Source organism: Festucalex cinctus, chromosome 20 (genome assembly GCF_051991245.1).
Source record: "Festucalex cinctus isolate MCC-2025b chromosome 20, RoL_Fcin_1.0, whole genome shotgun sequence".
Classification (NCBI taxonomy): Eukaryota; Metazoa; Chordata; class Actinopteri; order Syngnathiformes; family Syngnathidae; genus Festucalex; species Festucalex cinctus.
Genome location: NC_135430.1, coordinates 10,036,917 through 10,061,322, shown reverse-complemented (window position 1 = coordinate 10,061,322; position 24,406 = coordinate 10,036,917). Strand labels below are relative to the sequence as shown.

Genomic DNA, 24,406 nt, shown 5'->3' with positions numbered 1-24,406 from the left:
GGCACACAAAACCCAAGTTCCTCACTTGTGTGCGTTTGTGTGCGCACAAGCAGCTTTGACACAATGGCCTCATTGTTCAGGCGGCGGCGTACACATCACTGAATCATCTTTTCCAGTAAATGCCAGTGAATGGTCCCCTTTCCACGGGCGTCACATTTACATATCTCACAATCTTTCCATTGTGAGTGAAAAGTTAAGAGTCTCTTATCTGAAGGCACGCTTCCACCGAGCGGTACACTACAGTTCAACCCGAAATGGCACGGTTTGGGATCCTTGATCTGGCCGACTAATTTTCAGGGGATGTTGCTTTTTGTTGCCAAATGAAGTGATGATGTCATTGCATAATTTAAACTAATTTGCTCGCAGTCATTTTCACTGAAGCAACCCCCTTAGCTCCCGGCTGTTTTACTGGATTTTGACTGATTTTGCAGGGCCCACAGGATATTGTGTTCTATTGCTATAAAATCATGGAACCTACCAAGATTAGAGTCTCTCCTTTCATCAGGAAAATAAAGTATCTTTCTGTTTCCGTTTTGCATCAACTAGCATTGGAGTATAGCTAAGTTTCACATTATTCACAAATCTGTTTAAAACACTGGGGAAAAGAGCTTTTTTGCAACATGGCCCTGGTTGATCTCTTATACTCTTCTGCCACCTTCTGGCCGTTTTTGTAATAACTACCATTGCTTTAAGTGTTCTCTTCATTTCAGAGGCTGCATCAAAGCCGTCTGTATGCGCTAGCATAATAAAATGCAACAACATATAAATGCAATTTTGGGACCATGGCAATATTTAAAATAGAACATTTTTATAAGTTTTGGGGAGCAAATGAGTTAAGAGTGGTTCTCAAAACTTCTTACACAACGTACGTACCAACATTCCTAATCAACACTCCCTTCTAAACGTAAAAAACAAAAAAAACAAAAAAAAAAACAAAAAACAAAAAAAAACAAAAAAACCTAAGGGTAGATTTAAAAAACTAAATACAATTCCCATTTTTCTTTCACAACCAAGGGTAAATGGTAGACTGGAATTGTGCTTTCTTGACATGCTGAGCAGAATCATATCAAAAGTCACATACTTGCTCTTCCCACACTAATCACTACCAAAACATGCACAGGGAAAAAGCACCGTCAGCAAATTTTCCTCGTGATTCCGTTTTTGTCCCCAAAGAACAATGGCTAATTTAATTAAAAAAAAGAGCACAGACTTGCGTTTAAGTAAGGGATATTACGTTTAAAATTGTGTGGGAGTGATACGTGTGTGCTCCACGTGCTTCAGTGTGCGTGCGTACGTGTGTTCGTCAAAAGGGGAATGTGCAAATCAAGTGTGGTTCTAAGTTCAAGTGTGTGAGAGGTGGAGAGGGCGGGGGAGAGGGCAGGACAAACTCCTGGAGATTCCAGGCATGCCTGTGTCAAGTGCTGCAGTACAAACACAACCACGCTGAGCTAATTACACTGGGAACAAATATATAGCCAGCACCAGGCCCTCTTGGAATTGCTGTTTGTTATTAAACCTCTGAACCGCCTTTTTGGGGGGCGGTCACATACAACTGAAAACAGCAGTTTGATCGATATGAAAAAGTCTCAAGGACTCATGGCCGAAAGTGAACAGGAAGTTTTTCATTTTGGTTTTGAAGAAGACATTGCAGATTCATTTCTTGAAAAAGTGCCTGGAAATTTATTTTAGTATTTTTTTTTTTTTTAATCTTCACCCCACCTGTTGCACCCACTAACATGGTCGGCCGACGTCTATCGTAACAGGACGCATGAAAAACGTGTCATGAACCCTGTCTTGGAATTAAACAGGAAGTTGTCCATTTTGGTTTGAAGCTAACGTGGCAATAGCATTACATCTGGTACGGTACCTCGCCACAGAAATTTCGTCGGGAAAAGGCGGGACATTCTGATGCGACATTCTGCACGTTTGTTTTAAGTGTCAAGGACCCACGCGTGAAATTGAATAATAAGCTGTTTATTTTAGTCTGAATCAGCCATTTTGGATAATTATTTATGGGAAAAAATAGGCCTGGAAAAATTTGAAAGAAAACAATCTGAGTACATACTACATGGCACCATTTTTCTCATCAAAAAAACACCACAAGCACAATAAAGCAATTTTTGAACTTTGCAGCAACAGACCCTCGGGTCGCAACGTCAACACTTGCGTGAGCGCTCAGTCAACGGATTTTGTCTGAGGCGCCGTGACCGGGTCGACATGTCTGAGCGACATCATCGCTGGGAATGGGACAGACGAATGAATTGCCCGTTACTCCTTTGTCACTCGTGACTGATGTGACAAGCACGTGCGTGAGAGAGTAGCGTTTTACGGCGGCCGAGAGAGTCCTGCTGTGCATTGTGATGACCTCTCGCACTTACTCGCTCTCACATACACACAAATATTAACTCTAGCTAAAGCGCAAAACTGGTTATGTGGCAAACAAACGCACTTTGTCATTCATAAGCTCTCACACAAAATCTCTCACGCTCTCACACACCCTCTCACTCATAGAGACACTGTTACTCATACGCACAGCCTGTCTCATAGTCTTTGCTCAATGGACCAGTTGAACCAACCGAGACTGTCTGGCGCGCTGTCAAGCTCAGTAAGTGAGTAGATTACGTTAGCGGAGGTTGACAAGGACGCTACTATGACAAAATTCCAATGTTTTCCGCTGGGCTGACGTAGCACGTTTAGCGCTTTGGTGTTTACTAAGCAGAAAGCGCAGGAACTGTTGGTGGGAGAATGTTTAACAATGTTATGCTGCGCTGTAGATATGATTCCGCTTGCTTTAAAACAACAACAAAATCAGTGAATAGGTGAATTTGATTGCCGCATCGCGAATATGCTTGCGTCCACTGTGTATTTGTTAACAACTAGAATTTGAACATAAACGTGATTGCTACATTTTAAAAAAAAACAAATGCTTTGAGTTAAAGGCAGGGTCTTCCGTTTTCATTCAGGAAAATGCACTTTATAAATACAGGATGTATAGCCATGAATTCCTTCTCAATCGACACCTCTGGGCTTTTGTTAATGTGTGGTGGTGATTTTTTCCTAAACCCCCACCCCCCCCCCCCAGCCTGTATTTTACCATTTTGTGTTTGTTCTGTCAACAGCGGGACATTTCTGTAGACAGACAGTTGTTTAACCCTCCAGCCAATTGCAGAGCGGAGGGTGGCGGGGGGCGTGTCACTCACTGTCGCCAGACAGTGTCGAGCGAATTTTTCGGATGCATGACTTCACTCCCGCGGCAACTTGACAGCACGCATAGATTTTTTTTTTTTTTTCACTCACTAACTCACTCACTCACACACTCACACACCCACACACGCACACACTCACACACTAACACTTCAATGTCACCAAAAAGTTTTACATTTTTAAAGATGACATTTTTGATAAAAATTCAGTAATAACAATTTCACATCTGGATTTCAAGATTTGCTTCAATAGGTCACTTTCTGGCGCTAGTATCATACAGATGAAAGAATGTCACACCTAAGCTGCAATTTTGTTGATTATTTTAAACACTATATGCCTGTTAGTATTGTTTCTTATCATAAGCACCATGATGAGTGAGGGCTTGGGGGTCCTAAATCAAAAACACATACTCTTTTTGCCCCACTGTTTTCCGTCAATATACTCTAAAAACGCTCACACAAAAAACAGGGCATTCCATGGCTGGCTCGATTATTCCCGCTTCCTGTCGACAAAGGGACGCTCCCAACACAAAAAGGAATCAACACAAGAAACGCGCGCGTCAACAAATCAACGCAGCCAAACCCCGGACGCTGACAGCTCTACTTGACCTGTGCGACAACAAATCAGGGCGTTTTGTGTGTGCGTGTGGCAGCCTCACCACAAAGACTTTGCAGCAAACCACAAATACTGATTGGAGTGAGGTTCCAAGGGCTACAAAGTTAGCGCTTCATTAGGTCAACATCTGTTTGACTTTGGCATCTATGGTACTTCGTGATATTTGACAAAGAGAATCAAAATAGTTACTCACGTTTGAATTTAAGTATGCTTAGCTCTAAGCCTCACATAAAATGTAGACGTTTACTTTCAGTCGCTCACTAAAGTGATCCGGTTCACTTGCATCACCAATAGGGATGTAACGATATCCAAACATTACGATACGATATTATCACGATATGAACGTGATGATACGATAATTAGCCCAATATTGTGGGTGGGGGGGTTGGCGATATTTAAAAAAGATCACAATATTGTAAGAAAAAAAAAAGAAGAGCTCATACTAAAAAAAAGCACAATATTGTGCTTTTGTACATAACAGCAATGCACATAAACCAGCTACAATCTCTAATAACAATATTGAGGCACTTACTTGCTAATGCAAGCACACATTGATCGCTTCACAAGCAAATTAGGTTCCCCTTCATCTGACAATTAGCATAGATTTTAAACACAGAAGGCCAAAACCTCCCGAATGAAAATTAAACTGCACGAATGAACTCGCCACTAGAGGGTGCTAGAACTGCACAAATGGAAATCAACCTGATTTTTTTTTAACAGATGTGTTCCTTTTAAATATTGTGAACATGACAACAACTGTCTTGTGGCAGTTTTAATATCACGATATCACGATATTGCCCTAATTGTTACATCCTTAATCACCAATCAGTGAAACAAATTGTCCGCTCAGTGGCTTTAGGTTAGTGGATTTTTCGGAAACACCACAGACACCAGTACTGCTGACTCGGATGTTTGGTCGGCAGCAGACTACTCAAATCGAAACACAGATGGCACCGACGATTCGGTTGCCTCGAGTCACTGACTTCATTTGCTCACCAGAAACCCAAAAGACTCTTAACGATTCAGTTGGATCAAATCACTGACTGATGTTAGTGGACTCACCGGAAACACAGACGATTCGATTATGTTGGATTCGTTTCGCTGACTCAAAGGATTCCGATTCACAAGCTTCAGCTGGCAGACTGACCAGAAACACAGTTGATTAGGATGGCTTGATCATATTGGTTTACTTAAGTCAACAGACTCACAGGAAACACGCCAGGCTTCGACGATTCGGTCATATTGATTCACTCAATTGCTCTAGCAGACTCACTAAAACATTGCTGACAATTTCTGACAGAAAGTATGCGAACTCGAGCCTAAATACGACTCAATAATTCGACTTCTTCCACAAACTAGCCTTACAATATGTACCAAACGACTCATAAGATCCGAGCCAATGAATACATCTGACTCATCATACTTGATTCAATACAAATATTTGACTGATAAACACAGGTGACTTCGGAAGAGACGGGCTATAAAATAAAATGCACACCGGGTAGCAACTCGATAAGCCAGTCATCCATCAGCCTTTACGCTTGTTGTTAGGCACAAGTGCTTGGCTGGGCTTATGTGCGTCTATGTGTGAGCTTGACGCCTGCAGCCAAGAGCGCTGCCATCCCACAGACTCTCCTTGATGGCAAACAGCTGCTGTCGCCGCCACCACGGCCATTAATTATTCACTGGAGCTTTGCTTCCGTGTTTACCTTTGTCGCTGGCTACCGGGCGAGCGCCTGGGGAGGACGGATGGTTGGATGGATTGAGTCGCAAGGTTATGGATTTTACATTTTGGATTAGTTTTTCCTGCGATTGGCTGGCAACCAGTCCCGGGTCTACCCCGCATACTGCCCATAGCCAGCTGAGATAGGCTCCAGCACCCTAGGCGACCCTTGTGAGGTCAAGAAAATGGATGGATGGATGGATGGATGGATGGATGGATGAGTTTTCCTTTTGGGTTGATGCTTGGTTTTCAAATTTTGCTCATTTTAAATGGATACTTGACTCATTGAGCCATTTTCAGCAGTAAAAACTTAATATTTTGTCTATAATTAATGTGGTAACTTCATTATTTCTCAGGTACAATTAATACCTTTAAAATATAATTGTTCTACTTGCTCTCGACCGATGATGACATCACCTGTGCTAAGGATGTAGGTAGCGAGTAGCGACCAATCATGGCTCAGTTTACTGACTAAACCCAGAAAACAGGTGAGCCATGATTGGTCATTACTACTTCAGTCAGTACAGGTGATGTCATCAACAGTCGACAGCAAGTAGATAAATTACTTTTTAAAGGTATTAATTGTATATGAAAAATAATGAAGTTATCAAATTTATTCTGGACAAAATATTAACATTTAACTGCTCAAAAATGTTCAATGAATTAAGTATCCCTTTAATTCATTTTAAAGTCAGTTTGCTAGTTTTTTTTTTATTTTAATTGCTTCAAGGGATACTTCACTTATTTAGCCCATAATAGCAATAAAAAGTTAATATTTTGTCTATAATTAATTTGATACTTTCATTATTTTTCACATAAAATTTAGTACCTTTAAAAACACATTTTGCAACTTTCTGTCGACTGAAAATGACATCACAAGGGCTCAGGTAACCAATCACAGCTCACCTGTTTTCTAGGTTTGGCCATGTGACATTCACAAGCTGAGCTGTGATTCGTTACCTAAGCCCTTGTGGTGTCATTTACAGTCAACAGCAAGTTGCGAAATGTGTTTTTAAAGATACTAATTGTACATGAAAAATGATGAAAATATCACATTTATTATAGGCAAAATATTAATGTTTGACTGCCAAAAATGGCTAAATAAGTAAAAGTATACTTTAATTTAAGGGTATTTGAAAGGTGTGTGATTTTTTGAAACTCTTTTACTGTTTCGTTTGTTTCTATAATACAATTAGTAGTGCTAAATGTGTTGAAAAAAAAAAATCTCCTTGACAGATGAATCAGTGGCTGGATGATCCTTCCACCAGATCCCCAAAGGACGAGCGGATCAGTGTATCTCAGTTCCTAGATCACTTCCTCCCAAAGACCCCTTTCCCCCCTCCCCACGCCTTCCCCTGCTGATAATCCTCCTTAGGAATAAATTATAGACCACTAGCACCACCACCACAAATTCGCTCACACACACACCCAGATCGGGAGGGGGGGTTTAGGACAGTGGCAGGCAGGATGCGGGACCAGCTGGTCATCAGATCAGACAAAAGAACCTGCTGAATGTGCTCGGATCTCTCTCACACGGGCCGCTCTGGATCTCTCTGTCAAGAGTTGACATTCGAAATGACTCTGGTACCTCTCGTACTTTTCATACATAAAATTCCAAAGACGACTTCCTCAACGTTAGATTGGCCATTTGGTCCCGCGTAACCACGTAAAGAGTTTGAGAGGCAATTGGTGTACCTGCAAGGCCGTATTGAGTAATAAGAGTGGGAGCAAACAGGCATAGAACCTGTTCAGCAGAATCTATTGGGGACACGCCCATCAGGAATTTGTTTGCCCATCTCGACAATGGAGAAACCTCAAAAACAACACCCGCTACTGTACGTGCTACTCGTGTACGCCTTTTTGACTGACTTCTGTGTCATCGTTTTTAGCTGGAATAATGATGTGTTGCCACTTTAATGCTGTGGACAGCGCGGAGTCCGACTTGAGCCGTGACACTTGATATGATGAGGAGGGTGTTGGGGGGGGGTTAACGAGATTGGTGGTGAATGGACTCCTTTGTAACCTGTCATGAGACTGGAGAATAAGATCACTGCCGCTTCCTCAACGGGGTCTTTGAGTCGTTTGTGATCGGGTGGGCTTCAATGCTTCGGTAACATCTCTTGGACAAGCCGTATGCCGAAAAAGTTGCAAATTGGTATGCAAGTGTTTGTACGAAATATACTTTTGTAGACAATCAATACAAAACATTTAGGGCTAGGGGCGGGGCTATGAAATACTTTTAAATAGGACCTAAACAATATGGATTTTTTGTAGGCCGATTCTGAAATTTGGCAGACTAAAATCCTGATAACCAGTCGATTAATTAAGAAAATATATAATAAAGAAAATAACTTCCTTTTTATCTCTTAAAATTTAAAAACAGGATATGAATAACAGAACATTTCACTGTTTTACATTACTTAGTCTTTGAGTATTTAACTTCACAACGGTGAGAAAAAAAAAATCAAAAAAAAAATCAAAAAAAAAATCAGCCTTTTTTATCAATTTTGTTTTGGGGATGTTTGAATGTAATATAAATAAATAACCACAACAAGGCAAAAATTGAAGTAATATTGGCCAGATCAAATTGGACAACCGATTAATCTGTCAGGCCTTAATTTTATAATTGATTATTCAACTGATTGACCCATTCATTGTTCTAGTTTTTGCATAAAAAGAAATTTGGCATTATTAAACAACAATAGAAAATTCTACACTGTAGTATCCGTGACTGAATGCGTGTGGCTTTAAAAAGCAGGGCCAAGCCTGGTGAGTGACATGGGAGTCAACAAATGACAGTAAAGTTGGCTATAGTTGTCTCGTTTTTATCTCTAACATTTTCATGGAAATTGCTCCTAAAATGGCTGCTTCAAACAAAATGGTCAACTTTTTATTCAATGAGTTGGTTCTTGAGACTTCATCGCGCATCTTGTTATGATAAAAGCGCCCATACACTTCCCTGGGCTTTTATAAAGCAAGTTTGAAGAAAAAAAAAGTGTTTGTGGCACGATTCGATCAGAGGTGTAATCTAGGATTGGTGGGCAGTTCTTTCGAGGTTCGGGGGGTGAATGGCAGCAAAACTTAAGCAACTTTCTGGATGTCTAAATCTCCATCTGTTCACTTTGCTAAATCGCAAACAATAAGAAGTCGCTAATTCTACACTGCATGACTGGCATGCTGGTCATGAGTAATTACACTAACATTGGATTGCCTATATGCTGATTACGTTGGGGTAGGTTGAACACATTAAAATGATGTCATCAAATACAAATAAATGTAAACAAAGCAAAGAGGACCTGAGTGTGCAGATGAAGGAGCATAGTCATATTGACACACTTGCGAGGTCACTATAATGTCATATAGCCGGAGGTAGTGCTCGGACACACCTGTCATTCATTTGTTTCTTTTACTGCAAAGCTGTGACAATTAATCAAAAAACACTTTTAATGTCTTTGTTGAACAAATTGTGGTAAAAAACAAACACATCCTAAGCTCATTCACAAGCTGCCAATGGCCAGAATTCACTCTACAAGTTAGCCCATTTTAATTTAAACTCTCATTCACTGCCACCCATGTCACTCACCAGGTCAAGCCATGCCTTCTCAAGCCATACACACTAAAAGTTACATATGAAAGAAGAGCGTGAGGATGGTGACTCCAAATTAATTTTTCAAGTCGTTAGGGTACTGTTTTGTCATTCATCCCATTCATGGAGGCCTTCAATCCACTTTTAGACTGCTCCAATGTCACAGTGACAACATTTCCTCTGCAGGTTCGTCTTTATCCAAATGATAAACTTGTGTGACTTTCTGCCTGATGCTCACTATAGACATTTTTTAGTCGCCCCGCAACAAAAGCTTACCTTGGGCAGCTCCTTGAGTTGGTTGGCATCCAGCAGGAGTTCCTCCAGGCTGCGGCTGTATCGGAACACTTCGTCGGGCACCGCTTGCAGGTTGCAGTGCCGCTTGTCCACCGACTCGACGTGGCGGTTGCATCGCCACAGCGGGATACACTTGAGCATGTCGGGGAGGGAGCGAAGGAGGGGGGTCCCCCGGGTGGGTGTCACTGGAGGCTCCGCATCGGAGGGCGAAGCGTGCTTAGGCGGCTGGATGGGTGGATGGTTAGCGGGGGGGCTGCTCTGGAACCCGCGGGCCGGAATCCAATTAAAAAAATAATCCCCCGGCCAATGTCAGGAGGAATATTGTCGTCGTCGTCCCTCTGGGGTTTATATGAACAAAACATAAAAAGATAAGATATGGTCTCACTTGAGTCGAACTGTTCCCTCGAAGTTAGCTCTCACCGCCACCATCCTTCACCGGGAAAAAAAAAAAAACGTTTGTCAGGCGGCGTCGAGAGAGCCACCGCCGGGGTGGTGACCGTGTGGAGCGAAACGAGTCAGGGGAGGTTCAACACGGTGTCCATGGGGATACTCGTCGCCTCTCACCGGTTTGTGTTGTTAGCAAGCTAGTAACGGCTAACCTCCATCGGCTAGCGTCTATTGTGCCTAGCCAGTAGCCTCCGTTAGCTTCCACAAGTACCGCAAAAGACGTGTGGAAAAATGCCGTGTACTTCCGTGTAAAAATCACCACGCCAGGATAAAAGTCAACGTGTCGAGTTTTTTGGGGGGCGAAATGCCTCACAGTGAGTGTATAAGCTGCCTCCAAACACGGGCGCGCGGCGCTTCCGTGCCACTGTTGAGCTTGAGCCAGGCCGGTTTGGCGTATGGGGGGCTGGGCTACGTTTGCGTCCATAGGACCGCCGCGTTCCGGCCCCCCTGACGCGGTATTGACGCTGGGTCCTGGATGTATGGCGCCATCTAGTAGGCCAAATGGTGGAACTTCATCCTGTACAATGTTTTAAAAAATGCAGCGCACTATACGGTGGTACTGAAATAAAAAATAAATTAAAAATAATAGTAATTATTTTATGTGGCACTCGATGGAGTCAACATATCACACTGAGAAGCACTGATGTATGTCGTACTGTAAGCAGATTTTTATGTACTTAGCCTAGATCACAAGTAAACCGCCGGCCTACTTCATCCTAAAATTACATTTTTGGTAAACTACTACATATATTAATCTACTTGTACGTATTTTAGACCAAAAATAATAATTCTGATAAACTACTAAATTATCCTTTATTTTGGTGGGGACTGACTTATACCTCTCACATTTTTTGTCTATAACTTCGATTTGTCTAATATTTTGCGTTTCTAATAAAGGTTTGATCTTCTTTATGAATTTTCATATATTTCAGCTAGTATTCTTTTGTGTATTTTCCATTTAGACATAATTGATTTTTTTTCCAGTTATTTGCTTATCGTATTAGCTTTTAATCTATTTTCATCTTTTTTTCTTTTTAATATTTATGTATTTTTCACATTTGCATTCCCGGTTAAATTTGCTATAATTTAATTTGTACATTTTTCACCAGTATGTATTTCCATTCCATTCATTAGTTTTGCTACTTTTCTATTGCTTGAATAAATTCTGATTAAAGCATAGCTGTTCTGTTACAATTAGTTAATAAAAAAAAAATATATATATACAAGCTAACTTTTCAAAGACAAATTTTTCTGTGCACTATTCTGATTGTATTTAACAGGTTGAACTTAAAAACCCTATGTAAAAAAATAATAATAATTAGTGTCAAAAATGCATTTAAATATGCATAAAAAGCTAACCAATTACAATTTGCTGTTGATATTGTATTACCATGAAGTGAAGTGCATCACAGAGCTTGTGGACAAATATCCTTTAATGTTAAAAACAAACTGTGTACATGGTCCATTGTTTTTATGAGGGGGAAAAAAATGTAAATGAACCAAAGCATAACAAAAACATGTTTATTTTATGGGTCTGGGTTACAAAAAAAGTGGAATTTGCACCAGGGAGGAGTGTTAACAGGTCATAGAGCCAAACTCTCAATGACGCATTAACAATCGACTGTTTTTCTTGAACAAAAAACAAACAAACAAAAAGACAATTACAGGGAATCAGGGGAACGAGTGCGGAAGCGGTTCACGCGGACAGATCGCTGCTGTTGAAGCGGTCTTGGTCGTACACCTCGGCGACCACCTTGCGTCCGCCGAACCAGCGGTCGTTGAGCGCCTGGATGGCTTTGTTCATCTCCGACGCCATGGAGAACTCTACGAAGATTTTGACGATGATGTCGGCGTCCTCCTCCTCGCCCTGCTTCTCCTGGTAGATGATGACGCGGTTGACCGAGCCGAACTTGCCGCACTCTTCCGTCACCTCGCCTTCCAGGGCGTCATCTATGTCCTCCGGGCCCACCATGTTGCGTAGGACCATTACTGTGGACTGTGGTTATAAAAAATAAATAAAACAATTTCAGAATCATAACTAGGGAATGCAAATTGATTATATATGTGAATGCTGCAGACACTGAACTGAAATGCTGTGGAATTAATTGTTTTAATCTGTCGAGAAATGTGGAAGTATTTGTTTATTTTTTCTTTTTTTATCTAATATTTTACATTTGCTGTCTAATATTTGGCATTCTAATGTATTTCTTTACATTTGTGTATTTGTATTTAATATTTTTATTCTAATATATGTATTTGTACTATATCAGTCAAACGTTGCATTCTGTAGTTTTAGTAAATTGTTCATCATATTTCTCTTTTAGTGATTTTTTTCTTTCTAAAATAGTTTTCTTGTTGTAATTTCTAGTCCAATACTTTCAAACATTCTCTAATAGATTTTTTTAATAGTGTATTTTCTTATATATGTATTTTTCAACAATATATCTTTCATATAATTGCTTTGAAGTTTTGGTTGAGCATTTTTCTATATGTTGCATTATTTTGTAATTTCTTTCTTTGCATTTGTTATATATTGATAATTTGTCTTATCTAATTATTGCATTCTATTCTAAGACTTTTTTTTTTTTAAGTTTAGTTTAGTATTTTTTATCCACTATTTTTGGATCGTCTTTTTCCTTCAACTGGTCCAATGTTTGAATTTTTGTCCTTAGTTTTATTTGATATTGTATTTTCTTAAATCTGTAATTTGTCATATATTGTTCTATTTACTTTGTACATTGTTTTCCCCCACTTTTTGGTCTAATTTTCATCAAATTATTTTGTATGTTTCAATTTTTTGGTCAAATTTTTGCTTTTTTCCCCCAATTTTTTTTTTTCAATTTATTATTTAATTATTTTATGCTTTTCCTCAGCTTTGGAAAGTATGGTGTGAATGTGTGATTGAATGTGTTGTTTTGGTGGGGAATACCATTTGCCTTTTGTTTACCTTATTTGGATGGAAATTTGTAGGAATGTTTTTTCTCGTTTTGCAAAAGTTGATGGCAACTTGTTAACTTTTTTTGTGTTATCCCCCCTGGTTGTATTTTCTTACACTAAGAAAATGAAAAACATCAAAAATTCTTGACAAAAGATTTTGTTTTGCTATTTTTAACTCCCACTTAAATTTCCGCATTTCCTATTCAGCCTTCCCTCCATTACAGCAAGCAGTGAGCTGTCAAACGTCCGCATTTTGTCACCTCTGACTTCCGAAGTAGCTTCTGCATGACCATGTGTCGGGCACTGCTGCCCGAGATGCTCATGTGCTCCTGGTCGCTCAGCATCTCCTGGCCGGTGCCATCTTGGAGCATCTCTTCTTTCTCCTCCTTCTTCTCCTGCAGCTGACCGGCGGCGGCTGCCGCCACGAGCACCGCTTGACTGGAGAGGACGGGCGGCGACGCCAGCACGGGGTTCACCAGGCCCACCTGGGGGAGCACCGGTATCGGGGGACGCACCGGAGTCACGCCTATAAGAGAAGTGGCAGAAGGAAAAAAATAAGCAAATGGAATGTTTTGCTTACACATTTTGCCTGTGTTTGTATTTTCTGTGAATTTTCCACACTTATGTTTTGTACCCACACAAGTTTTTTTAAATTTTAAATTTATTTTTTTTTTTTTTTTTAATCTAACACTTAGCAACATTTTCCAACTTTTTTTCGCTTTTTTATTTTTGCATCGGTGTTTAAAAAAAAAAAAAAAAAAAAGAAAAAGTATTTTTATTTGTACTTTTGTCTTACTGATTTCTTTGGATCGGTATTTCTATTTTCAAAAATATTCAACATTCTTTGTAGTGATAGACCGATGTGTTTTTTCCTAGGCCAATACAGATACAGATTAGTAGCCAAGGAGACCAATAACCAATGTTGAAAGCCGATACTCATTTTTAGTAAAAGAGAAAATATCGTCAAAATTGTAAAAAAAAAAATCTTAATCTTAAACAGAGGTACAAAGGTACAAAGGATTGACACCTTTGTTTAAAAATTCTAACAAAAATTGCAGGGAGTTTCCAGAGTCATCATCAGCGTGTTACACAAAGTTAAAAACTAAGCAAGTACGTAAATAGTTCCCTAAAGTTTTCGACTGGAGATAGTTTTCCAAAATTTCAACATAATTTCTTAATTTTATCATGATTACAGTATTTTATTTTTAAAAATATAAAGTGTAGGGGAGCTCCCAGTATGTCAGCAAAAACTGTCTGTAAACATCTTACAAATCCTGATGAAAACCCAAAATTTCGCTACTTTCGCAAGCATTCACCACTCAGTGAGATACCAGCGTTATCGGCCTGCAGATTGGTAATAAGGCCGATACCGATATTTGTCAAAATCCCACATATCGGCACCGATAATTGGCCCGGATGATACTCGGTCTATCCCCAATTCTTAGAACTGAAAACGTTTAATATTTTTCATCTGACAAATTCCAATAAACCTACACCGAACAACCATTTTATCTCCAGTTTAATCAAGATATATATTTGTTGACCGGTAACTCAAAGCGAGGGTAGACTCTAGTCGAGACTCTCACCTGTGATGACGCCGGGCGCCTGCGCGGCCATGACGGCCTGCGGTATTCCCATCTGCTGACTAAGAAGCTGGGGCGCAGTTAACGCCCCGAGGACTGACGCCCCGGCTACAGCCTCCTTGAGAGAGGGGGGTGCCCGAGACATTAGGTAAGGGAAACACACAAGAACACAGCACAGAGGCAGCACAGTCAACAATCAACACGATTTGCGACCACGGAGAACGCTCGGCGCCCCGACACAGGAAGCCGGGCTCGTCTTTGAAATCATTCAAACAACTACCAGAAATTCAGGTTCATGAATTCAACTCGAACTTATTATAAAGACTACTCTTAGCGTGCACACCCTAACGCTGAATTTGAGGAGCATCCTTGTGTTGATTAAAAATGTGGATCAATAATTCCATCGTTGCTTTTGAATGTAGTGTTCCCCTGCTACTCTTGACAGCCAAGATTAAATTGTTACCGATTAAAGTCCAGGCTCTAGTGCTTATCTAGCACCTTCGCAACAAGGAGTCAGCCAACCACAAGGGGGCGACGCATAGTTAAGTCTGCATTTAGCAAGCAAAGCTATTTATTCTAAAAATGATGCTCAACTTGTTTTCAAGTTTCCTGTTGCATTAAACCGCATGTTAATAGGTAACTATTAACTATAAACTAATTGTGATTACAATATCTAGCAAAAATAATAGTAACATTCTAGCCATAATTGTGCAGGCCTTAGAAACTATCAACCGTTATTTACTTTGTTTGTTTTTAAGTCCTGTATAATATAGAAGTAATTCGTTGGGATTCATCATCCTGATGCCAATGAAGTGTCAACACGATAAGCATCTTGTATTGCTTTGCTGCCATCTTGTGGTATCTATGAAATTTGCAATCGAATGTTCATGCTATGTATTGTAAAAATTGAGTCGCGCTTCTATTTCAGTCTCTTCTAAAGGACTGTCTCAGAAAAATTAGAATATTGTGCTAAAGTCCAATATTTTCTGTAATGCAATTAAATAAGCAAAATTGCCATACATTCTGGATTCATTACAAATCAACTGAAATATTGCATGCCTTTTATTATTTTAATATTGCTGATTATGGCTTACAGCTTAAGATAACTCAAATATCCTATCAAAATATTCGAATATTTCCTCAGACCAAGTTACAAAAAAAAAAAAAAGAAAAAAAAAAAACCATAATCAGCAATATTGAAACAATAAAAGACTTGCAATATTTCAGTTGATTTGTTATGAATCCAGAATGTATGGCATTTTTGCTTATTTACTTGCATTACATAAAATAATGGACTTCACCACAATATTAAAATTTTATGAGACAGTCCTGTATGTCGATTACTTTGTGAATCTTCACTCGATCCTGCGAAGAACAGCGGGAACACCGCATTCAAAATGGACTCGACTAAACTGGCCTTCTCCCCAGTCACTTCAAATAAAAAGTAAAATGGCCATCAGTTATTTTTATATTTACCTGGAAGGCCATTAAATCCCTTTGGAAGGGATTCATACTTGCCTGGGCCGTAATCTTGGCAGTGGCCGCCGCGGCGGCTACGGCCGCAGCCGGCGGCAGACCACCGGGGGTGGTGGGGGTAAGCATGGGCATGGGAGGGGTGACCGCCTTGCCCACCCGCAGGTACTGACCCCCCAGGTCAAAGAGGTTCATAGAAGATACGGCGTCCACGGCCGACTGAGGCTTTTCGTACTCTGGAAGTCAACAAGATTGTAGTTAGAAGGCAATGAGATCGGGGTAAGGACCGACCACCCCCCCCCCCTCCCCGCCCCAAAACCCCAAACCGGCTCCCGGCTCACCGATGAAGCCGAAGCCTCGATGCCGTCCGGAGGTGGGGTCTCGGGCTAACGTACACGATTTGATCCTCCCGAAAGCCTCAAACACACTTTTGATGTCGTCGTCCGACAGGTCGGGATGCACCGAGGCCACGTAGATGCGGTTAAAAGCGCGCGCTTCCTCTGCCAGCTGGTCAATGATGGGTTGCGCCTGACCGATGTTACTTGGCCGCCCAACCTATAGCACAGATCATACCAGCAGGGCTACTTAACGGGGGGGAAGGGTTGCTATGGGAAACCGAGGACACACTCCCGAGTCTCTGACCTAAATTCACTGCAGCTGGCTGATCAGACACTCCATTTTGTGGAATGTGGTTCTCTCCGAGACCTTTTACAGTGGTACCTTGACTTACAGTTAAAATCTTGCATCTTTTTAACAAAAGAATATAGCACTGTAGTGTGTTTAAAAAACAAACAAAAAAAACAGCGAGAAATTCTACTTTTTCTAATTTAACTACAGTCAAAAACTGGCGTTTGTCTTGATCTGAGATGTAGATGAAAATTGTCGTGAAATCAATGGCAATTTTCTGGGAGATGAAGAGACGAAGAAGAAAATGTCACGTGGATGGATATTGTTTACAAGAAGATGGCTGCCATGTGTGTTGATCTGCAAAATAAGTGAACGGGGGGAAAAAAAAACACGACAGAATTCTATCAGGAGCGACGATACGATGGCTGGAAATGATCTTTGCTAAATGTCAATAGTACGTACATGTCCATAAACAAAATAAAAATCCACTATATAAACCAAAACATTATACAGGATATCCACAATTATGTGTGTGTCTTTAAAGGGATACTTGAGTCATTGAACAATTTTCAGCAGTGAAAAGTTAATGTTTTAATACCTTTAAAATACTAATTTTTCCACTTTCTGTCGACTAATGATGACATCACCTGTGCTAAGGAAGTAGGTAACGACCAATCATGGCGCACCTGGTTTTCTGGGTTTGGTCAGCAAACTTAGCCATGATTGGTATATCATCAGTCGACAGCGAGAGAAAAAAATAAAAATAAATAAAAAAACATTTTTTTTAAGGTATTAATTGTACATGAAAAATAATGAAGTTACCACATTAGTTATTAAGGATTAACAATATCATCAAACATCATGATATATCATGATATGAAGGCCACAATGCGATAATTATCACAATATTGTGGGGAAGTTGGCTATATATATATATGTATATACACATACATATACATAAAAAAAGAAGTCACAATATGATAAAATAAAATAAAAAAGAACTCATACTAAAAAAAAAAACTAGTGTGCTTATACAACAATGAAAAATATAAAAATATATATTAAAAATATATAAATATATGCATTGAGGCACTCAGTCCACATATTGGCTCAGTTCACAAGCATATTACTTCAACCTTAATTATTAGGTAGTATTGTAACACCAAAAGCGTCTTGACCGCTTGCTGTGATTCTTTTTTGTGTATGTTGATTAGGGGCAGACAAAACAGGTTTTACTTCTTTCTGTCCCCTTTCATTTCTTTTATTTTAAAGAGTGAAATAAATTGATTTGATTCAACCTTCATGTGACCATTAGCGTGGATTTTAAACGTATAAGAGCCAAAACATGCCTTATAAAAATTAAACCGCACTAAAAGAAATAGCCACCGTGGGTGCTAGAAAACGCAGAAATGGAAATCAATCTGACTTTAACAGATGTGCTGCTTTTAATATCGTGACATGATGACGACAATGACGATGATATATTGCGGGAGATTGAATATCGCGATATCACGATATTGCCGGTATCGTTACTTCCTATTAATTAGAGACAAATTATTCACTTTTTACTGCTGAAAATGGCTCAATGAGTCAAGTATCCCTTTAAGGAGCATGTCTAGAGTGACATCATTAACATTAACTAGGCCAGTTAGTCTGTGTGCGAGTGTCGCGTATGTCATTGTGAGTGTATTCATTTTATTTTGTGAAGGACCATGTGTTTTGTGCAGTAAACAGCCGAAAGAGCAACTCCCATTCTGTTTTTTTTTCCTCCTCACTCCACTTCAGCGACAGCTTGAAAAATTGGGGAATTCATAAGTGAAGGTACCACTGCACTTTAATCCTTAAATCAGGGGTGGCGAACATTTACTTTGGTTTTTTTCTTTAATTTGGTACGACGAAATATGTGACAAAAAATACGACGCACCCGAGAAGAAATGTTAGAGTATCTGCAGCTTACTTTTTAGTTTGTAAACAGGTTTTATTTGTTTGTAGTACCGCACGTTGGGCCAAATCAAATTCTTTTATAGGTTCTCCACCCCACTTGAAATGACTCAAGGTCATTTTTAACTAATTTATAACTGCTAACATAATCTCCGAATAACTAAACTACCCTCTCTCTTTCCTGTTTTATTATTTGTAAGTATCACGAGCATCTAGACGGGACTGGGATCTGTACTACAGATGGGGCGGCCAAGCAACACCAACCAGGCGCAGCCCATCATCGGCACAACGTAGCAACAGAGCAATGCGGCGCGCCGCTGGGAATCACACCGGGAGCGCTCACTCCGAACAGGCCTTGATACAAGTGTGGAAGCAACACATTCGACACATGCACGCACGCACGCAAATCACACAGCCACGCACCTGGAAGTCAAAGACAGACAAGGCAAAAGGACAAAAAGAAATTAGGACTTGCATGATGACATGACGACAGCAATTTTAGGAGCTATTCATCAATAAAGTGCACTTTAATTTATTCAAAATGATACTGTACAGTGGAACCTCAATTTTCCAGCTTGTCTAATTTGAAGAGCATTTCAGGTGTTGTACAAATTACTGTGTGAGGACTTCCTATCGTGTGTTGACAGCAGCAGCTCATCACTGGACCTCATTTCAAGCAGCAGCAAAGGATTAACTCTGTTGGACAGTGTTAAGAGAAAGACGGATATCCACGGGCAGTTACCATGAAAAGTAGGGTTGGGCAATATGGCCAAAAAATAAGGACGATTATGATTTTAAATCGATTTTAATCTAATGAACACAACAAACATTTATTATAGGGTTAATTTATTCAAAAATAATCCCTGTGCAGAATGTCGAGACAAAATTATGTATACTGATAATAAATAGGTTTTAACAAAGTTTAACACTCATAGTTTGTGCTGAAATGCTACAATTGGTAGCTATTGTAAAAATGTCTTGTAAATCACACATCCAGCATTCTGCCACTTGTGCAAAATTACAGCTCACAAAAACATTTTACTATTTGATTTTTAAAATGTCAATGTACTGAATTAATTTGATTTACTGACCAGCCCTAATGTGAAGTATGCAAACTAATGGAAAACTGCCAAAGTGGTGTCCCAGAATCTTAGTCGGGATTTAGTGTTTCCGTATCATCATATTTTGAACGAAGATAAACTAAGCCAGGGGACGGCATGGGCCGGTTATGGTACGTTTGTTAAGTAGAGTTCAGAAGTATGTAACTGCACGTACAAGTCGGCTGCAAATTTTAAAACTTTTTTTTCATACATTTATTGAAGTACAATTTTTATTAATCCTTTTTTTCATTTCATTTCTGTTTCTGAAAGCCAAGATGTTGCACTTTGGAATGACCTAACGACTGTTTCATGCTTTTTATCGGAGTTTGAGCTACAGAATAAAACGTCTGAGTGAGTGCTCGTCCAAGACTGGTGATTCCATACTTTTTTCTCGGGGTTGTACACTGTGCTTGTTACTGAAAATTTAAGTCTGACCAATATTTGTGCCAACTACACTACCATCATATTTTTTTTAACATTGGTCAAGATGGTGATCAACGGTGAGTCTTTTTTTTTTTTTTTCTAACATGGCACACTATGTCAAATGTAAAATGACAACCACTGTATTAAACGTCTGTGAACAAAGATCTTCTGTGACTTCTGCCACAAACTTCGGTTAAGATTGAAAACAGAATTGGACCACACTGGGACTTTGGAGGTTCCACTGCATTTGACTCAACTTACCATTAGTATTCAAAGACTCCAGACGACTCACCTTAATGTTTCGCCCACCCAACATGACGGAATTCATCTGCTCCAGAGCCAGCTGGGCAGCCTCTGGCACGTCGTACTCCACAAAAGCAAAGCCCTGCGCGGCCCACCACAAGCAAAATGAAAACCGCACGCGCCCTTCGACCTCCGCACTCTTGCGAACAGGACGACTCACTGACCTTGTGCTTCATCGTCACCGAGTCCCAAGACATGTCAATGCTCTTAATGGGGCCGAAGGGAGCAAAGGCCTGTCTGATGGTGTCCTCGCCGAGCTCATAGTAAATGGAGCCCACGTACACCCGGCACATGATGGCGAGAGCGCGCTGCCGCTGAGCTGCCACCTGCCCACCGGGGGAGGGGAAAAAAAAAAAAAAAAGAACGCGCGTCAGCATTAGAACGAAAAGGAAAGAGGGGAAGAATATGCACACGCACACACAAACGGGAAAAAAAAAGAAAGTGTATTTTTCTACTGTGCTTTGGTTTCCCAAAAGTAGCCTGAGGCCAATTCAAGTTAAGGGAGGGGGGGGAACGGTCTGAAGATAATGAGATAAGGTAATCAAAAACGGACAAACCGTAGTGGAAGACGTCTTATTATGTACATGTATAAGAGTTATCAAATGACTTATGGAGGCAGAGAAAAACACTGAAGTGATTGACATGCACAGCCCTCACAAACATTTGGCTTCAGAAACTGACCTGTAGTCCAGGGATGCCAAAAAAAACAAAAAAACTAACCGTGTGGAGTTCATACGAAATCCAAACAAAGTCTTGAGGAAAGCATCTGACGGAGGTCTTATTTTAGCAAAGAAAAATCTACTGCGTTTTCCATCACCAAGGAAACAAGAGCTTATAAGATGTGCCTTCCAGCTCTCGTCGATGTCCCGCGAGCAGGACCAATCCTAACCATCCGCTATCCCATGCGAGGATGGTGTCAGAAACCGCTTAGAGACCCTTAAAAGCGCAAGAACTGGATCTAGCTTTCTTTCCCAAAAGCTAAAAACGGAAAAGCCCCACTGTGACTTCACGTTGCTTGAAAAGTGTCTCTCAAAGCTTTTGTCAATCATTACGGCAAGATATACTACACGTACGCTAACAAAATACTTATTTTGTTGCTGAGATAAATGCAGGGATTGGTGCCAAATCAACAGTCCTTTTTTTTTTTCATTGGGAATGCGCACAGAAAAAAATGTAATAATCTATTGACCGATTGTAAAGGTGAGAGAGGATCTCCAAAGCCCATAGTCACTGCTGCCATCTGAAAGACAGTAAAGACGAAAAAGGTGCTGAAAAGTAGGTTAGATATCCCTTAGCTTTTTGCTTTTTCTTTTCTTAACTTTCTTTAAAACAAAAAAAGATTACACCTAGACAGACAAAATGTGCTTGTGCCTACTCTAAGAGCAGATTCTTCCACTAAACAACATACAGTTTGGTGACTTGCCTCCTCTATTTTAAATCACAAAGTCAGCACATTTAGCAAACAAGCTTGTAAACACTTTTTTTAAAAACCCAATGCCTTCATGGGGACTTCCGCCACCTGAAAAAGAACACAAGAGGCACAAGCAGAACACGCTCTACACATGCTCTTTTTTTTTTTTTCACTAAATGGTGGAGAAGGGGGGGTGGAAAAAAGGCATCCAAACGATTTTTTTTTTTTTTTTTATTAATGGAACACGAGATAGCTGAATAAAAGATACCGTCTAATAATTTAGAGCCTGCACAGCCGATAATTAGTATTTTTTTGTTTAGGCAAAGTAACGCGCAAGGAAATAAAATGTACATCTCACCTGCAGATTGGTGAGCTGCTGTTGCTGATGGGCAATGGTCTGTTTCACCAACACACTCTTAATGCTCTGCTCCATGGCATACTTCTTTGCCTGGCACACAGAAAGGAAAAAATATTCAATCCTACATACAAAAGTTTCATTTTAAAATAATTGGTTCAAATAAGGGCTGCCAGAATGCATCTCTACCCGCTGCAGCGCCTCCTGCTGCTCCGGGGTGAGCGGCGGCAGGCCAAGCTTAGAGCCTGTGCCCTGTCCATTCTCCATCGTCATAACGTCACCTCCCTGTCAAAATTAAGAATAAATTAATATCATGGTTAACATTTTTTTTTCAGATGTTTATATGCATAAATATTTCTGAAAAAAGAAATGATTTTTGCAAATAAAACATCATTTAGAGAAGAGTATTTAAAATTTACAGAACTTTAAATAATTGTTTAAAATCTGGTATTTACATTTTTTTTTAAAGTCAATGTATTTATTATTTAATTCATTTTTCTTAAATCAGTTTAAAATAAAAACAAACATTTCTTTTGCTTCTTTACCGTTATGTGCACAATGTATGCCGTGTTAGTATCAATCATCGGTAGCAGTTATCGGCTGCCTTCACGAGCATAATAATACATTGATATCGATCGAGATCTATGATAAATGTTTTCCAAAGTAAAAAATAGTTTTTGGCAAATATTTTATTTAGATTAAACTCTGAATCAGATAAGCAGTCTTCTTTCATGACAGTTACAGAAAACAGAGAATATTTGCTGAGGTGCATTTTGGCAATTTTAAACCTAAACAATGAATATAAAAGATTCCATAATCATCAAAAATAGCTGCCAACTAAATTTGTAAAAATAAATAAAATTCCAACAGAGCTAGAAGAAACTGATTATGCTCCACTATAAAATGTCAACTTTACTAATGCCCAACCACCAGTAGATGGCACCATTGCCCCATTTTATAAGAAATTAACACAGTTTGAGAGTTCATGGGATTAACGGCTGTATTTTGTGCAACCTACATTTTTCTGTCGATTATAAAATAACGGGACAATGCATAAAGGAGACAGTCTATTCTGTCATTTGGCAGATTTGTTTTATATGGAATTATTGAACATAATATCGTGTGGGTATTTAAAACTGTAATTCTCTAAAATGGCTGGCAGTGAATGAGTTTTAAATCTGAAAATTGTGTCCATTTGTAGTTCTGGTCTGAAAAATAAACGCTATTTTACAGGATATGTGCAAGTACCGGGATATATTCATATAGATTTGTTGTAGTTGGGACCAGTTAAAAACTCCTCACCTACAAACCTGCTATGAGTTTGTCTCCACCACACTAAGGAAGAAAAGCCCCAAGAGGGGACGATGAAGCCCCAGGGGGGGACGATTTTTTTTCAACAACTCGACGAATTCTATAGGAAGGAAACGAGGGGGGGGGGAGAAAGGTTAAGATTACAGTAATAAGCAAACGGGCACACAGACGATAATTACTACAACAAAAGAAATGTAGCACGCGTTTACGTTAGCACGGCGCTAACGCTAGTCTTCATTCAATGCATTGGACACAAAATGGGCAAAAATATAACATTTAGCTGAACAATAGTTAGTCCAAGATCGATGGGAAGGGTAAACAATACACACAAATGATCGATGTGACGCATCAATGATAAAAACAAAAAATAAAAAAGCAAGGAGATTATTTCGGCCCCATTTCGAAAAGCTCTCACTGCTGCTAGCTGATTAGCAGCTATTAGCCATTCATTACAATGGCGCGCAAAGCAAACCGCATTTCTCGTACGCTAAAAAAACAACAAAAAAACACAACTGAGCGTTACGAATAGAATAATTCGACAAATAAGCAGTCTGTGCACTTATTAAATGGCATCCGCTTGAATAGAAATTCGACTAAAAGGCGACATTTGTCGACGACAAATATTTACCGCAGTCTCCGTGACCGCCATGAAGCACACCTCCTTGGAGAGGCCCGAGCTCTTCAACCATCGCGAGACTTGTGGGGGCGTTCTCTAGTTATTCGCCAAAGACAAGTCTCGCGATAGGACAGACGTCATGACGGTAGCAAGCGGAAGTCGTGCGTAACTACATTAAAAAAAAAAAAAAAAAAAAAAAAAAAAGTATTAAATACAACTTTTGGATCTAATTTAGGCAAAGTGCATGTAATCCATTCATTTTAAATACCTTGGAGGTAAAAATTATATGGCAGTTACGTTGATGTTTTCCTTTCTGACCTTCCTTTTTTTGTATCGTTACTTTCATCCTTCCTTTTGTGAATGTGACTTTACTGCATGTTTTCCCCTTCCTGACCTCTTCCTTTCTTCTCAAATCTACCTTTTGCCCTTCCATTCCATCCCACCAGATTTATTCTTG

General features: G+C 39.8%; 2 protein-coding genes across 21 annotated transcripts in view; both read right to left on the bottom strand.

Moving 5' to 3' along the window:
- The window catches only part of scrib (scribble planar cell polarity protein), a 64,857-nt gene extending 54,568 nt beyond the window's left edge, over positions 1–10,289 (bottom strand). For 9 of the 16 annotated variants that reach the window (XM_077509518.1, XM_077509522.1, XM_077509526.1 and 6 more), the window contains exon 1: positions 9,405–10,289. In XM_077509518.1, the coding sequence (XP_077365644.1) occupies positions 9,405–9,563 (159 nt within the window). In that variant the 5' untranslated portion in view covers positions 9,564–10,289. The remainder of the gene's footprint in view (positions 1–9,404) is intronic. The other 7 variants (XM_077509528.1, XM_077509529.1, XM_077509530.1 and 4 more) reach the window with 2 other exon arrangements.
- A 995-nt stretch (positions 10,290–11,284) lies between these two features.
- LOC144009181 (poly(U)-binding-splicing factor PUF60-like) lies at positions 11,285–24,024 on the bottom strand. 5 transcript variants are annotated; one of them, XM_077508744.1, is made up of 12 exons: positions 23,962–24,024; positions 23,325–23,433; positions 22,212–22,307; positions 22,026–22,115; positions 21,446–21,496; positions 20,421–20,582; positions 20,246–20,338; positions 16,204–16,417; positions 15,866–16,098; positions 14,393–14,507; positions 13,067–13,332; positions 11,285–11,865 (listed from the first exon to the last, which is right to left on the bottom strand). In XM_077508744.1, the coding sequence occupies exons 3-12, from the start codon at positions 22,293–22,295 to the stop codon at positions 11,566–11,568; spliced, it is 1,608 nt and encodes a 535-aa protein (XP_077364870.1). In that variant the 5' UTR covers positions 22,296–22,307; positions 23,325–23,433; positions 23,962–24,024; the 3' UTR covers positions 11,285–11,565. The 5 variants fall into 5 exon arrangements, with proteins under 5 accessions (XP_077364870.1, XP_077364872.1, XP_077364871.1 ...); XM_077508746.1 differs by having other exon boundaries at positions 15,908–16,098; XM_077508745.1 differs by having other exon boundaries at positions 23,333–23,433.
- Between the last annotated feature and the right edge of the window lie 382 nt (positions 24,025–24,406).

Bases quoted from the DNA above. Each gene is read 5' to 3' on its own strand.
- LOC144009181 (XM_077508744.1), bottom strand. From the start codon at position 22,295: ATGACGATGGAGAATGGACAGGGCACAGGCTCTAAGCTTGGCCTGCCG. The intron at 20,583-21,445 runs GTCAATAGATTA...CCCGGTGGGCAG, and splicing joins CTCTCTCACCTTTACAATCG to GTGGCAGCTCAGCGGCAGCG. The intron at 16,099-16,203 runs GTGAGCCGGGAG...GTTGACTTCCAG, and splicing joins TCGAGGCTTCGGCTTCATCG to AGTACGAAAAGCCTCAGTCG.